The 17,828-nt window shown below is 31.9% G+C and overlaps 1 protein-coding gene across 1 annotated transcript in view; it reads right to left on the reverse strand.

Annotated features, from left to right (window-relative positions):
• LOC106788954 (homeobox protein orthopedia-like) overlaps nt 1-10,853 on the reverse strand; it is a 31,093-nt gene extending 20,240 nt beyond the window's left edge. Inside the window, exons 1-3 of the mRNA XM_014752705.1 lie at nt 10,742-10,853; nt 5,214-5,351; nt 3,871-4,052 (exon numbers count right to left, since the gene is read on the reverse strand). Of these exons, the coding sequence (XP_014608191.1) occupies nt 3,871-4,052; nt 5,214-5,351; nt 10,742-10,787 (366 nt within the window). The 5' untranslated portion in view covers nt 10,788-10,853. The remainder of the gene's footprint in view (nt 1-3,870; nt 4,053-5,213; nt 5,352-10,741) is intronic.
• Between the last annotated feature and the right edge of the window lie 6,975 nt (nt 10,854-17,828).

Raw genomic sequence — 17,828 nt, forward strand, 5'->3', positions numbered from 1 at the left:
CGTTTAAGTATATAATTAAGCACTTGACATTAACGAAAACAGGTGTACAACAACGGCACTTCGACGAATGATTATCATTGTTGGTGCAAAGCAACGATCGCTTTCGTTATACGAAAATGCCGGGCACGGTCCAGCGTATAATAGTTGATAATTAACGGCGATTAATGAAGTAGCAGCGATTTTCCTCTTTTCCTCGACTCACCACCAGTCGTAAACCAGTATCATCGAGTACGTTTTAATACTGGAATCATGTGAATTATTTCTAAAACGGATTACCATTCATTTCATTCACTTTACGATACAATTGTTTATTTGGGATAACAAATTGATCGAGAATTGAAATCAGTGTTTAGATAACGATAATATAATAATCATTATTGTCGTTCTATCTTTGTTTGAAATATTTATAAATTAATGTTATAACCGCGCTATTTTTATATTTATTCATTTAGATTAGAAAATTGGACGATTTTTGGAAAAAAATGTTTCCTCTCTATTTCTATCTTTTTAAAATATTTATCTCTCATAAATTATTAATAAAATAATAAGAATTAATTGTGGGATTATATATAAAATTCACCTAAGACTCATTCCAAATCGTATTTCAATTTGTATAAAATCATTAGGAAAATATTGCGTAAGTAATAGATAAAGTATAAATTGGAAATAAAAAGTATTCGCATCTTATTATAAACACTTACTTTCACTGTATCTAATCATTGATTTCAATAATTCAACTTATTTTCACCTAACAATAACTTTTTAAATCGACAAAGACAAAATATCAACAACAAAAATAACTCTCCTACTTTCAAAAAAAAAAAAGAAAGAAAACCAAAAATATGCAACCCAATTTAACGTTTATCGTAAAAAAAATTCGTAAAAAAGAAAGAATGACATTGGTAGTAGCAGGGCGGGAGGGAGTGGGTGGACAGGGGGGGGTGGGAAAAAAGAGGATAGTTTATAATTGGAAAATATTCTCGAATAAAGTATGAATGGTTCGATCTGATTTTTGTTTTGTAAAAAAGAATTCGTCATTGTCTTCGTCGTCCTTATCGTCTACGTAGTTGTATAGTAGTCCGCCATGGCAAGTCAAGAAATCTTTGATAGGAACGCTCGATAGCACAACCCGGTTGCTGAAGCGCCGGCGCCTTTCTCTCGCAGCCGGATTGGTGTACCTGAGGCCCTCTCCACACGAGTACCCACCGCACCAGGTTTCCTTGGAAACGCTGAAGGTTCGCTCTGCTGATGTCTACCCTCCTCGCCCACGGAAAACCTCTTTCAATTAGGCACCCAGCCATGGGAGACCGGAGAAGAGACCGATCCATCCCCTTCTTTTACTTCTTCTTCTTCTTGTACTTCTTCTACTTCTTTTCTTCTTCTTCTTCTTCTTCTCGTTCCTTTTTTTTTTCTTTCTGTCTACCTCTGTCTCTCTTTCTTACTTTAGTGGTGCTATCAAAAAAGACGTTTCCACTTCTCTTCTTGAAATCCAAATTGAAGAAAGTAGATGCTGTCGTAATCTTCACTCTTGTCACATGGTAATTAGAATTTATGTATTTATAATAAAAGAAGAAGTTAATATAGAAATTCCAATCGTTATTGATTAACTTGGTTTTTTATCTTACTAAAGAATTTTATTAAGTTTTAATTTACTGTCTTTTTTTGTGTGTTATTTATATATAGTAGTCTTGAAGTTTTATTATCATCTCTACCTCTCTCTCTCTCACTCTCGGCTGAGTGATATTATTTCTTTTTTATTTTGAATATTTTACAAAATTTCGTTTAATTTGTGTCCTTTACAAAATGATAATTTAGTAAATTCATAATTAACGTTGGTCAATTCAAAATTCGATTGGCAAAAAAATGTCCCATCAAGTGAGTAATAGTAATATCAAATTTGGCATAAACATTGGATTTTAAACTCTCGATACAAATTAAACCTGATATAATAATATATAAAAGATATATTATATTGGTCGTTAAAATATAATAAATAATAGAAGAAAGAAGAATGTTAGTTAACGGATATTGTTTTAATTGGAACGAATAACGTTCGAAGAACGTCATTGGAAAAGCGAACGGTACTAGTAGTTTAGATGAATAATGTAATTCGTAGAAAACGTAGGTAATCGTTGGGAATTGTTTTTAACGAATAAATTTTTTCCTGTCTATTTTCCTTTTTGATTCCTCTGTTAGATACCAAGATGATAATCTCACGAGAATAAATACGTCAATAAGAATCATCGTTCTTGTTGTCCTGTTCGATAAGAAATACAAGAATTTGAAGATATTCAGTAGATAATTACGGGTTACTGTCTCGTTAAAATTCTTACAAGCTCGGAGTGTTAACAGTAATGCAGAGATTCTATTGTATTTTCTCTTATGTTAGTGTACTTATATATATATACGTACATGTATATGTGTAAAAGAGAGAAAGAGAATAGACGTGAAGAAGAAGAAGAAGTGAGAAAAACAGAGGGACTGTTTGATATGCGGCGCAACGCTTGGCTTGACTGACGCCTCCAACTTGCGAATGAAATTTTCATGAATTTCTATTAACTCCGTTTTTCTTCGCGTGCTCCAGAGACTCCAAGGGAAAAGAAAAGAAAAAAAAAAACGAAAAAATATCTATCAAGTCGAAAAACAATAATAAAATATCAAAGAATATATCGATCTATTATATCGAAAATTATTTTCGTTATAAATATTTTTTTTTACGTTTAATCAATTATAAAACTTTTTTCCTATTTTGGAATGTGTGATTTATTTTTCCTAAAATAATATAAATTTATAAAGCGTGAACAATATTTTACTTTTACACATACTATTTTTATATATTTATGAAAAATTGAACAACAAATAATAATATAATAATATTTGCATTAATTAGAAATAATACGCGAATTGGTGGTATACTTCAAAAAGATATCTTAAGATATATCTTTAAATCGGTATGAAATAAGATCAAGAAAAATACAGTTCTCAATAATACAATAATAAATCCCTTAATAATATTTTCCAAAGTTTGAAAGATATTTATAAAATTCTCATGGGAAAATAGTTCTTAAACATTTAATCGTCACAAACTCGTGACTGTCCTCTCTCACTATCTCTCTCTCTCTCTAAAACGTTAATTGTTTATGATCAGTATGAATAATTAAATAAGAAGAAGGAAAAACATCTTCAATGTTTTATTAAGAAAATAAGGGAGTCAGAACTTTACTTTATCCAATCGAATGGAGATTCGATTTTCTTGCCTATCAAATGCCAAGAGAAAGAGAGATAGAGATAGATAGATAGAAAAGAAAGGAAGAAAGGAAGGAAATAAGAAAGATCGAGAGTCACTCCGATTTTCGGGATTTCTACTCAGAAACTGAGATTGCGGACTACGTTCGTAAAGTTTTGCGGTTGTTGTCGTGGCGAAACCCACCAAAATTCAAGACCCCCGTAGCGTTTGGGAGAGGGCTTAGATAGTACCTACTCCAAGTTTCACTTTAATCCGAAAAGCCACGATAGGCCGAAACAATTGATTCCAAAACTCTCTTGCGTTAGCCATAGTATCACTTTTGGCATGTTGCTTACGCTTAAGATTAAATATTACAATTAATATTTCAATTATTTATCATTCGAGTCAACAGAGCTATATGTTTTTTTTTATTTTTTACCGAATTTATCGGCCCTTTTTTGATAAACGTTTTTCTCCAAACGTATCTATTTATACACAAAATTATTCGTATGATTTTTCTTTCATTTATAAACAATTATAAGAGAATAATATGGTAAGTAAATTGGTATAAAAGTAACAAACCAAAAAAAAACAAAAAGTAAAAGCAAGTTTGTAAGGGATATACCTAACTCATTTCAGCTCACCTGCACGCGACTTTCGGTGAGGCCAATTCTACTGGCAATTTCTTCCCGACAAAAGATGTCAGGATAATGCGTCTTCGTAAAACACTTTTCTAGTTCGTTAATCTGTGCTGGTGTAAAACGCGTCCGATGTCGCTTTTGTTTAACCGGCTTCTCGTCTCCTTGTCCGATTGCCGTTGCACTTCCTGTTAAATCACAAACGCATAAGTAATTAGATCATAATATACGTTATATAAGATCAAAGTTATTAAAATGACATTTTTAGACAAATGAAATATTATAATAATATCAATATATTTTTCCTATGTATTTAACATTTTAGATTTAACCCTTTCACGACGCGGCTAAACAAATCATCAGTCCACAATTAATGAATAGGTCATCGTGCTCATTAATGTACACCGTTTGCGTTATTTCAGATTATGATAGATAGATAGATAGATAGATAGATAGATAGATAGATATGATAGATAGATAATATTTCAGATTTTTCGAGCTTCTATTATGTCCTCGTAAGACCGAATACACTAAACCAGCATGTTTTAATTCGCTTATCATTATTGCAAATGTCCCTGCCAGTTAATTTAGTGCTAATATTTGGCGAATTCCGAATATAACCGCGCGCCGTTCATGAAAGGGTTAATATTGGATAAGCAAGAAAATTCGTGTTGTGTTAAATTTATAGAGATGAATGATAAACGTACCTAGAAAAGACGTGAATTTTTTATCGGTTGACTAATATTATATATTTAAAAGAAGTGAATATACCTATATACAGAAAAAAAAAAAAAATCCAAGTTAAATGTGTCAAATTTATATTATTCAATTTATCTTTCGTTCCATTGAACTTAGAGAAAATATTCGTGTCATAACCAAAAAAAAAAAAAAAAAAAAAGAGAACAAAATTAAGCTTAACTTGCAAACGTTTATTTATTTATTTTTATTTAATCGATATATAAATCATATTGATTAGAAGCATCACGATTATTTCAAAGCATGATATCGAAGCTTAATACTCGATATTCTCGTTTTTTCTATTTCTATTAACGTCGACGCGTCACGATTTCTTCTTAGAAATCTTTCTAACTCGTTTCTAACGCGTCTTTTTTTTTTCTTCTATCTAACCGAAGGCAGGTATTACATCATCGTCTTGGAAACATACTCGGGATCATACGCTTCGTACATCGCGAAAATGTCTAAGAAAAAGAAACTTACTATGGTATATATATATATATATATATATATATATATATATATACTTAGTAAACGAGCTATATTATATAAATATATTCTGAACAATACATTTATTTTCTGTCTCTCTCTCTCTCTCTCTCTTTCACTCTCACCTGCACCAGGCATAGTCATGGTTAATTCCTGATGAAGCAGGCCACCGCCAGCAGATAGTCCGCTTCCCAAGCTCAGTCTTACTACCCCGTCCAACTTATCGTGACGTTTTAAATCTTGAGCATGAAGGTCCTTCGTTCCTGCGAACGAGAAAAAAGGGAAAAGAACAAAATCTTCCACCGTTTGGTTTTATCCTAGTATAGTATTTTTGTGTATTTCTGTTTCTATTTTCTTTCTTTTTCTTTCTCTCTCTCTCTTTTTTTAACTTTTTCTGTCTTCCCTTCGCTCTTTGTCGTCTTCTGCTGTTCTATGTAGTTTAAATTTGTATAGGAGCAGAAGCCGACCGAGGGGCACACGGATCACTTAGCAGGAAAGTGCGAGAATCGTCACCGGCCTCCGGCTTCTAAGACGCGTATATCAAACCTTCACGGAGGGCCACGTACTCACACGTATATGTACACGTACGCGCATAAATATATGTAGAATATGTTCACTCGCTGTTCGTGTAGGTAAAAAGAAAAAAAAAAAAAAACAACGCACGCCCACGCGAGCGGAAAGCCGGTAGGAAAGTATTGGAGTTACCATTGGAACGCCCATACTAAGTTAAACGAATGACCTTAACGAATGGGTGCTCATGATCGTTCGAAACAAAAAATCTTCCTTTTTCTTTTTTTTTTTTTTTTTTTTACTTCGCCGTAGATTTCGCAAGTAATTTTTTTTTTTTTTTTTGTTTTGTGTTATTTTTTTCCTTTTGATTTAACGCGATTGAACGTCAACCGACGAATTATTGATTTGATTTGATTTTACCGATATAATCATGGGTATGATATAAAATAAAATGAACTTTTTAGATTTAATCGAGTTTAGGTTCACGTGGAGGAACGATTATTGAATTTTTGTCGAATAATATGTAACAATTCTGCGTGGATTTTATATTGGATTAAAAAGAAAAAAAAAGAAAAAGAAAAAAAGAAATCTCGTTTGAAACTTGAAATGAATTCGCGTAAATAAAGGTTGGCTTCGATTGATTATCAAATTTTTATTTGTTCGTTTAATCGTGAAAAAAGTGATTATTTCTTATTTCTTTTTTTTTGTCAACAAACTAAACAAAATGATATGAAAATAAAATATGTTTCGTAGTTTCATTTTCGAAAAAAAAACCTGTCGACGTTGGTAAGAGATAGTAAAATTAATTTTGCAAGCGCATTCGGGGAGTACTTATCTTCGTTTCGTACACAGCTAAACGCACACGCAAACACATACACACATACACACACACACATACGTATAGGGTAGCACAGACGAAAACTGAAAAGAGTGGCGAACGTTGTTACGCGAGACGCGAACGTAAACAGCCAAAGTACTTTATCGTGTTTTCTATTTTATTGCAACGAAAAGTGATCAAATTTCTTTGTCTCAAAAGAAGAAGAAAAAGAAGAAGAAGAAGAAGAAGGGAAAGAAAAATTTTGGAAACGTAAAAGACAAACGTTGTATTTAATAAAACTATAGAAATTGTTTATTTATTCTTCTCCCTCAAAAATTTGTCAAACGATTTAGAACTTTCGTGATCTTTTCTACGATTAAAAAAAGAACAAAGAAAAAACAATAGAAAAATAAAAAATAAAATATAGAATAATATGTGAAAAGGACCACCACGTAGAAATAAGTTCTTCTCAATGAAAGGCAACACCTCTTCGTATTCTCGTATGAATGAACTTTACGACCGGTCCTTATTTCTCTTTTACTTTTATGAGCACTTTTATTGGGAATCCCGACGTTTATGAGTGGATCCTCGACGAACGGAAAATTCGGCAGAGGCCTCTTTGATCTTTATTGTATTGACGATTTAATTCAAATTATTTCATTAATTACATGTCACATTTTTCTCTTTTTTATTTTATTTAAAATCAGTAGATGATTCACTTAATACAAAATTGCTAGAATCGAAAATAAATGAAATGAAAATTTATGCAAAAGGTTAATAACTTGGCGATCCTTAAAGTGTCAACAAAATTTAATTAAACAAATAATACGAATCCTTTTTCTTGATTTTGTGATTTATATTTTGCATATTATATTAAACAATAGAAAAATTCTTACAACGTACAGTTATGAGCTTATCAATAGAATAAAACTCAAAATAATATTCATTGTAGTAATCGCTGTGAAACGAATGCTATATTAAAAAACAATAAGTTAAAATAATTTAAAAAAGAAAAAACGAGAAATAAATTATCAACAAAATAGAGGATACTTTAAAAAAAAAAAAAAAAAAGAAAAACAAAAAACAAGTAAAAGATAAAAATCTTAACAATATTTTGTAAGATTTGTCCCAATTATATTTAGATCGTTTTCTTTTATTTCCGTTAGTTAATATATTCTATTTCTCTAGAAAATCGAATATCCATCGAAAGAAAATTTGTCCAAGTCGGTAGGTTGGGAGCTTGGATAAAAAAATACTGATAATGGTAGGGTATCCAGCACGTTGATCGGCGTTTTTATATTTCCCGATTGACAGGCGGCAGCTTCAAAGTGACTGAATAATAAATTCATAAATCAAATTATTCCTCGTGAATATTATGACGGACGTATTTATTCAGTTGTCACAATCGCGAATGCACTTTCATAGTGCCACCAGATACAGCGTTGACGTTTAATCCATTCGAAGAAAAAAAATATACAAAATCGAGAAAAACGGAAAAAACAGAGAGAGAGAGAGAGAGAGAGAAAGAAAGGAAAAAAAAATTATCGAAAGAGTTAGAAACATTTTCTTTTACATCGAACAAAAATCATTCTCGTAAATCAAAATCGAATGTTACGACGATGGGTAACGATCAGCAAGCAAAAAAATATCCGAAACGAAATTTACAATCACCTTGCATTATAATCAAACCAAAAGTATACGAAACAAATCAAATACCAATACGTTAATACATACGTAAACGTAAATGATATTCATTTATAAATGAGAATATCATTATTTTATATTACATTCGATTAAATTCGATTTATCTCAAACTACTCGAATAATTTATTACGAGTAATATCGATATTCACGAAAATATCTCAAGTATACACTACAAAACACGATATCCGAACATCATCGTTCATAAAAAAAAAACATAAATAAATAAATAAATAAATGAATAAATAATCCAAGTGTCCAGTAACGAACCCTCGAGCATAAAAAGCATTCCAAGTGTGTGACAAACGAAGTATAATACATTTTATACAAATCTACTGATCATTTTCAGTTATCCTTGATTTGCATATGATTTGATTTTCTTTTTTTTTTGAAGGTGGTGGAAGGGATAAATAAAAGAATTAAATATAATAAAAGGATTATCAAGGAAATAAGATAGAAGTTTCTTTTTTTATTATAATCTGGTTGAAAACCTAACACTTTCCTCGCAGTTTGCACCACCGACAACATCCTAACTCTCACTAAATCGTTCCTTAACTTCTCGCCTAATGTAATCAGTGTTGAGGTAATTAAGGTCATCAAACTCGAGAAGCGCTTTCCTTGGGCGACCACGTGTTGCGGCCACGAGGATTTCCTTCTCTCTCTCTCTCTCTCTCTTTCTCACACACTCTCTTTTGCTCTCTTTCACCCGTTACAACCCCCCTCCGTAACAACCTTTTTTTCTTTTTCTTTTTTTTTATATATATACCATAAAAACTTTTCCTTCTAATTTCATTACCGTTTAGTGTACCTAAACGCTCCTGTCCCATCCCAACCGTAGACATTTGCTTCAATCGACTTGGAAATAATATAATCATTGTTAGATCTTATTTTCTGTTTGTTTGTTTTTTTTTTCGTATTGATACACGTTTTCTCTTATATAAATTATTAGAATCGATGTTTGATAAATATTGGATTCATTTTATATTAATTTATTGTTAGAATATTGATAGTAACGTCTTTTTGTTTTGTTTAAATTTGACAAATATTTTGTTTAGATATTAAATTAATTATGTATACGTTGTGTATGGAAGTCAATAATTGAAATGAAAATTTGTTAAAGATTGAACAAAAATTCAAATTGTATCTAACTCGTTTATTAGACTTGATATATAAGATTAGAAGTGAACGTGTTAATATAAATAAAAAATTTGAAATGAAATCTTCGCGTTAGATGTAATTTGAAATTAGAGAATTATTTTTATAATTATTTAGAAAATTGATCGTGTGGGTTAGTAATCTATCTTGTCCGACGGCTGACGATTAAAAGCAAGGATGAACGTTTGATTTTCGACTAAACGAAAAAGAAAGTAAATATGATTTCTTCGATTTAACAATAATTATAAATTCCGACTATGACATTATCGATAATCAATATTAGTTACACTTTTGGAACGGATTGCTGTTGCCTTTTCGTTTAGGTATTTATGCTTCCTCACAAATCAAAGATTCGTTTATGACGTTAGCAATATCGATCCTAAGTTAGAAAAATTTATAAAACCTGACTGAACTTTGCACACTTTTATTCGAAGACAATGTTCCAATTGTTACTTAAATTTATACGAAAAATAACGAGTTAACGTGTATATATATATAGAAAAATAATTGATATTGTTAATTAGTTAATAATTGAATCTTTCACACATCTCGTTTGTTTAATTAGATTAAGTAGTTTCATCATTGTTCAACGACACTTTTATCAATAATATAAAACAGGAATTTTCATCACGTAAACCATGATTTCGATCAATTTTATTGTTCTCTCGTTCAGATTCAAATTATTAATGATTGATCTGATAAAAAGTTTTTTAAACACGAATGTTTATCACAATTTGCACATATCAATTTGATCTTACAAATTATTTAGACTAACCTCACTGCACACAATCTTCGAGTATACCTATTTCAAATAAATAATGATAATCTACGTTATGGGGTAGTTATGAAATTCTTTAAGATTCTCGTTAACCCAAAAAATTATTGGTAAACGATCATAATTTGCTCTTTATAGAAATGAGAGAAAGCAAATCGAATGAATAAAAATAGTAAGCAAATATCAATCATTATAATTTCTTATAAAGTCACCAAAAAAAAAACTAGTTTAATTCATCCAACATATTGAAACCACAAAAATTCTCTTATCACACAAACAAAATTCTAACGCCTACAATTCTGTGTGCTAACTCATTTTGAGAAATCACCAAACAAAAACTAATAAAATTCTTCTTCTATAGTAACCATAAAACAAATAATTAAAATTTATTCTTCTATCATACAACAAATAGACCCAAATACCTTCTAACTTTCGGTGCTAAAAAAACCTTTGTCAATTTAAAGGTGTTAACTATTTTGTAAAATCATCAAACAAAAACAAAATTATAATCCTTCCTTGATAAAGAAAAGAAAAAAACCACAGAACAAATACTTGAATCTAAACCTTTGGCAAATAAATTAACAAATAAAACATTCCAAATAAAATTCTGATTATTCCTAATTTTTGATTAACGAGATCATCAAACACATGGGGATTTGGGGATTGTTTGAAATGAATTAAGATTAAGTACTTACCGGGAATACCGTGTACGGAACCACCGAGTGAGATATTGTTTATCATGCCGCACCCGGGGAGCGTGGCTCCAACACAGTACGCGGAACCAAAAATCCACGCGTCTATTGCGTGCACCGTGCCCTTCTTTGAGGGACTTTTAATATTATTATTATTATTATTATTATTATTATTATTATTATTATTATTATTATAATGAAACAGTTGGTCGATTGGGGATATAAGATAATCCGGGTTGTAGTAATAGTTGTTATCGCGTTTCCTCGTCTTATTCCAAATAATGTTTAGTTTGCTTGGTTGAGGAACAACGGCCCGTGCCTCAGCAAGGCAAACAGCGGACTGCCTGGCTGCCATATCCAAACTCCCCCACCTCTTCGATCGTCCCTAGCACGTCCGTCCTCCTCCCCTCTCCTTCTTTTCCCACCCCCCTCCCACTCCGACTACACCACCACCTTCTCCTCCTACTCCTACTCCACCTTCTATCTATCCATACTGTACTACTACCCCCACTCTTTCTTTGCTTCGGGGGCGTGATATTAAATCGTCCGTATCCTTCCAACTAGTCTCAGGACCGTATCTACTATTAACTTCCTCCACGATTTTACTAGTCCCAACGTACACGCATAGACAATTATTTTTCTGTTTTTTTTCTTTTTTTTTTTTTTTTCTTATATCTACCTCCGCCAATTTCTTTCTCTATGATACTCCATATTACAGAATAATATTTAAGTTGATGATTATAAGCTTAGAAAATTACAATAATTCTTATCGAATACTTTGTGTAATATATTATAATCGTTGTCATAGCGAGAATATACAAACTAATTATAAATATAAAATTTGATTAATTGAATATATAAAAGAAAGAAATGAAAAAAAAGTAAATAAATAAATAAAAAAAACTAGGTAAAAATAGATGAATAAGCAAGGATATTTGGAGTATAGTATTTTTAGCGTAAAAACCTTGGAGTATATATGTGAGGTACAAGAAAAGCTAGCTAGCTAGCTTATCGTAGAAGAGAGAATAAAAGGGGTAGGAGGTGGGGCGAAGGAAATAAAAAAAAAAAAAAACAAAAAAAGAAAAAAGGTAGGAAGAAAAATACAGACATATAATAGTAGAAATCGAGTAGGAGACGTTGGAGGTAGGTAACGAGGAAAGAATTTTGGAATCGCGGGTCTACGTTGGTTGGCAGCCGGTCGCGCAGGTCCGTGTCCATATCCAGGGGTAAACTCTATTCAGGTTAGAGTCTCCTACTTGGGGTATCTTTGTTTTGCGGTAGGCGGCAACCGGGAGGGACTGTAGCTCCAATGAGCGAGTAGCCCGCCCTCTGAATGCCCCACTAGCTTTCGCTACCCGGAGATTTATTGAAATTTTATTTTTATGGCCGGCGAGCACGGCGAACTGGCTGTGAACGAATAGAGGTGGGAGGATGAGGAGATGATGTTAGTGGATAAGGGGTAGTGAGGGGTTTGGAAAGCAGCTCTGAATAGACGACGAAGAAGAAGAGGACAGAGAAATTTCTTCTTCTCTCTCGTTTCTCCTCCTCTTCCTCCTACTCCTCCTTCTTCTTCTTCTTCTTCTTTTTAACCTCCTCTTTCTCATCCCCCTTCTTCTTCCACCTTCCACCACAGTTCTATGTTTTCTCTTTCCATCTTTCTCCCACTCTCGTGTGCTATCGCAGTACGCCGTGCTGCTTTTCCACCCTCCCCAGTCGCTCGCTTTATTCGCCTACGTCCTTTTAATTCAATAGCTACCCTTTTTTATATAACGTGCCGTCCGTCGAGCAAAAACGGAAGTCGCGTTTCTAACGACGACCAAGAGAGAATGAGAGAGAGAGAGAGAGAGAGAGAGAGAGAGAGAGAGAGGAAAAGTGAGAGATAGGTGAGATGTTTTTGACCAGTTGATACCACTTTTTTTTGAAGTAGTTATCACATATTTCGTATTATACAATATCTTTATATATAATTTATAACAAAAACACATTTAGAAAATTATATTCTATAATTTATAAAAATTCATTATATGTGTTCTTTCATTGTTAAGATGACAATTGAAATGTTTGATTATTATCAATTAGGTTATACTTTTTCTTTTGACAATACTTATTTCATATATTTATATTAAACTACACATTATATCTAAATCATAAAAAAAAAAAAAAATTAAGACAATTTTCTTCTATATGACTAACCAATAGAAAATATATTTTTCCTATTCTTCGCGATTGTCAGAAATTAATTAAATATATTTAGATTGACGCATATAAATATATTATATTAATTACATATAATATTTTTTTTTTTCGAGACAATATCTTATTTTATACAAAACAATATTAGTAAATAAGTTATATCTTATAAATTATATAGCAACTAAAACATCCTTTCTTGTGTTCTATTTCTTTTAATCGATTGTAACTAAGTATTTAACAATACGCGTGTTGATCATTGAACATATACATCATTATCAATTAAGCAACCGGTTGCTCTTCTTTTAATATTCCTCATGTGCATCGCGTTTTCCCTAATAATAACACGTGGATGGAATCACCGTTGTACTCGTACGATCGGAAACGGTACAGCGTATGCAAATATATCGCTAATCCGATTAAGTATAATTAACGTCGCGAGCGTATAACCGGGGATGTACGATCCGAGAAATTTTCGACTATCTCTCTTTCTCTCTCTCTCTCTCTCTCTCTTTCTCTCTCTCTTTCTCTCTCTCTCTTTCTCTCTCTTTTCCTCTCTCTCTCTCCGTACTCTCTTTGTCAACGCGGTTACATCGAACGCGAACATCAACGACAAACGTTCGCTTCGTGGCGGTCTCGATGGTTCCCAGCTTGTATTTCCAAAAAATTCTATGGAATCTCTCGTTTAATGAAACAGATAGGTCGGTACCTACCTATAACTGGGGAATGCAACGCGAAATCGTGAACCACCGGTAGAATCCTCCGACGTGCTTCAAACCTGAATATATATTTCACTAAACGCGGCACTACCTTTTCAACTATTATACCATACTATAATAACAAAAAACTAATATATACTATACATACTTCTAACATCCTCACAACTTTTGTTCTTCGAAATAGTTATAACAACTCGCGTACGTTAGTTATAATATTTTATTTCACTTAGGATAAATTATTATTATTATTATTATTATTAATATTAATATTAATACAAATTTCTCTTAATTCGCACATAAGCGGGTATTAAATATTATATTCTGTAATAACTTGATATTAAATTACGAAAAGTGTTACGAAAATATGTTACTGTCAGTGGTATATATTTGAAAAAATGATTTTTTACTTACTTTCTACGAACCGTCGCTTCTACGATCATAACATTCTCGATTATCTCTTTCGATTTGATAATATTTATCGAAATAATATATTTTTTGTCTTTTTTTTTTATTCTTACGATCAGTAAAATATGTTTTTAAATGATAAAATGATATTTTTTCAGAAAATAAATTTGTATATTCGTATTATTTATCGAAAATAATGTATATATGTCTACTCGTATCTAACACGGAACATGCGTGTTTCTTTCTGTTTGTGTGTGTGTGTGTTATATGTTAAATGTATATACGTGTGCCCTGGATACGATCGATTTTAAACAGACACGGGACGTACAACGCCAGCAAATTGACAATGTGTCGAATGCACGCAACCGATGCCTCCGGGCTAAAACACTATCCTCTATCTGCTGACAAGACCGGAGTTTGTTCTCTAGATCAAATTTGATACATTTTCCAGAAGATATATGGAGGACATCCTAGATACCTTTCGACGTGTTAGCCATCTTCTCTTTTTATCTTTTTGGTTTGTTTTCTTTATCTTTTTTTTTTTATTTCAAAAACTAATACAATACATTGCTAATTAAAAAAAGATATAATCAATGGGATGTTTCGTTTAATTTACTTTTTATTTTTTTTTTTTTTGAAGTCGTTATTATACTGATTTATACAAAAAATTATTAAATTGTAATAATTTTTTTTTTATAGAGAAAATGTATATTTGAATGTGTGTATAATTTATTACAACAATAAATTGTCGATTATAATATATAATCATGAATGCTTTTGGGGGGATTGTTTAATTTTTTACAAAATTACATCTACAAAATAAGAATTTTTTTGATACGCACAAGCAATAACAATATTATCCCCGCTTAAGATTTCATATTAAATCACAAAAGTAGATTAAAAATGTTGCCATGCCGAATACGTCCACGTATGTTTTTATCATGCACATACAAATTATCATATTTTATAAGCGCAAATTCGATTTACATTTTGCATATTAAACGTACCAAAAAAAAAAAAAAAAACCAAAATAAAATCATACCTTTTACACATTTCAATAATAATCCAGATAGATAGATAAATAAATAGTTTATCATTAAAATCAATCGATAAATTCATATTTGTTAATGAAAAAGATAGAAAAACGGATAGACACGTGGGTGTCTATCCACTTCGTGTAATAGCAATCTGCTATATGACGTCATAATCAAAGCTCTATATCATCATTAATATGAAACATAACTTGATCGTAGTTCGTCTCTATCAAAAGATACGAAAAAATCAGAATGATCGAATAAAACTAATCACTATCGTTCTGTTTTCTTTTTTCTCTTCTCTTCTCCCATCTTTTTCATAGTCTGCTATGTGCGTGTATGTGCATGGGTGTGCGTGATTTTTTTTTTCTTTTTCAAATTTTAATGAACGACGGTAGCACTTTTGAGCTGACGTTGTTCGAACTACGAACGTAAACGCGCATTGGTAGATAACAGGCGACACAGGTAGACAGGAATTTCTGATATTACATACCAGAAACAGGAATTCCCACATAACAATTCCCCGGGAGTGTACGAGCTTCTCTCTCTCTCTCTCTCTCTCTCTCTCTCTCTCTCTCTCTCTCTCTCTCTCATTCTATCTTTCTCTCTATATATCTATCTATCTTTCTCTTATANCTCTCTCTCATTCTATCTTTCTCTCTATATATCTATCTATCTTTCTCTTATATACATACACTTGCTTGCTTGGTTGTTTGCTTGCTTGCTTGCTTGCTTGCTTGCTTGCTTGCTTGCACACTACTCCCTGTCTCTCATTCGCCTTCCACCTTTTCCTCCCATCTGCCATCCTCCTCTCCTCTCCTCTCCTCTTCTCTTCACTCTTCTATCCTCTTCACTTCTCTTCTCCCTTCACCTCTCCTCTTCTATCTACCTTTGTATCTTCTCGCATCTATCCCTCTATCTCTCTCTCCCTCTCTCTCCCGTCTCATCCTCTTTGCTTTTACTATGCTTTGTTTCGCTTCGTTGTTCTCTCCTCCTGATCCTCGAAATTTCGGCATTACCAGGGAGGGGCATGCGAATATACTCGAGCAGTTTTCAAGTATCACAGTAATCATTTTTTTTTTTCAATAATTTTTGTTTTCAAATCTTCTTTATTTCATCCTCTAATCTTGTTTACCCCATTTTTTTACTTTTTCTTTTCCTTTGTTTTTTTTTTTTAGGAATCACACGCGATTAACGACGTAAGAAAATATATTTTGTTGTAAGTATCCAATCGTGTTATCGTTTTATCATTATTCTTATAATAATTAATGATCAATTTGATAGGATTATAAATTGAACTTTTTGACATTCTTCGACTTTGGATATATTTTTTGTCTTCTTGTATCCCTTTCAGCGTTGATTTTGTAATTCGGTTGTGGTACAAGAATTTAAGCATCGATACGTAATTTCGAATTATTGTAATCTTATTTTTTGTTTTTTTCTTATACATTTTTCTTTTTTATAAGATATGCGAAACAATATTAAATTCTCATTTTTTATAATAAACAAAAAATACAACTATAAAAATCGTTCAAATGTACTTTAACCGAATTCATGAGCGAAAAAATATTTCCATAAAAAAGAATAAAGGGGATTAAGTTAATTGCAAATGAAATACGTCGAGGTGTAGTATCGTTCGAAGTAAAAATCGAAGATTTGATTGGAAATATATATTTATAGGATAGAAGTTCGACCGTGTTTCGAAAAATGAAGTCAAAGCAAACCGTGTTCGTTGAAACACGGCATTTTAAGCGCACGGCACTTTCTCACTTATCACGAAAATGGGCCGCGTGTTGAGATAGGTCGTTCCGCAAGGATTTAGTGCCTTCGTTAAGCTGTAAGCTTCATTCAATTTTCTCCAATTTGTGGCAATTTGTGCTTACAACACCCACGTACTACACTCACCGATCCTCTCCCTCTCTTTCTCACTTTCTCTCTCTCTCTCTCTCTCTCTCTCTCTCTCTCTCTCTCTCTCACGCGTGGACCGTGATATAACAGACGCGTATTTACGTTCATTCGTGTTGGTATGTTTAACGGTAACCATTCGAATAACTGAACAAACAAACAAAAAATAAACCTAAATGCAATTATCATCAACTTTGAATTTCTTTGATTTTTAAATAGATACTTTTGTTTTTCAGTGTTTTAATGATAGGTTTTATTAGAGAAATTTAAAATTAGTTATTGGATGAACAAAAAAATATGAGTAATATCTGTTTAAATATTATGAAAAAGATTATTTCATTTTGATCAGTACCTTGGATATTTACTATAGTTCCAAGTAAGTAAGACTGTTCGTTCATCCAGGTAGAAGATTTTGTTACGCAAGTACATTCTCCCGCTTTTTGATCGATTTCGAAGTCGAATCGATATCGATTTCATCGGTAACGTATTTTGAAGAGAAATGCGTTTCTATTTACTCGAGGAGGCACAATCGAGAGATGTCTTATATCAATGTATTGAAGATTATTCGTTTGATAAGTCGATCTACTGTAAAACGTCGTTTTGTGCTTGCACTAAATAAGTCTTTGGATATCTTGAAAAATAATATTCAATATTTTTTATAGCAAATGTTTAATATATATATATATATATCGGTACCTTAAGATTATCAATTTTTTGTAATCAATTATGTAATCCTTTTTCTATTTATATTCTGTATCTATATGTTAGGTATATGCGTGTGTTAGATATCAATCTACTAATTTGGTGAACAAAAATTTCAGAAGGAAAAAAGAAATA

Source organism: Polistes canadensis, unplaced genomic scaffold, assembly GCF_001313835.1.
Source record: "Polistes canadensis isolate GaletaPanama2010 unplaced genomic scaffold, ASM131383v1 scaffold_158, whole genome shotgun sequence".
Lineage (NCBI taxonomy): Eukaryota > Metazoa > Arthropoda > Insecta > Hymenoptera > Vespidae > Polistes > Polistes canadensis.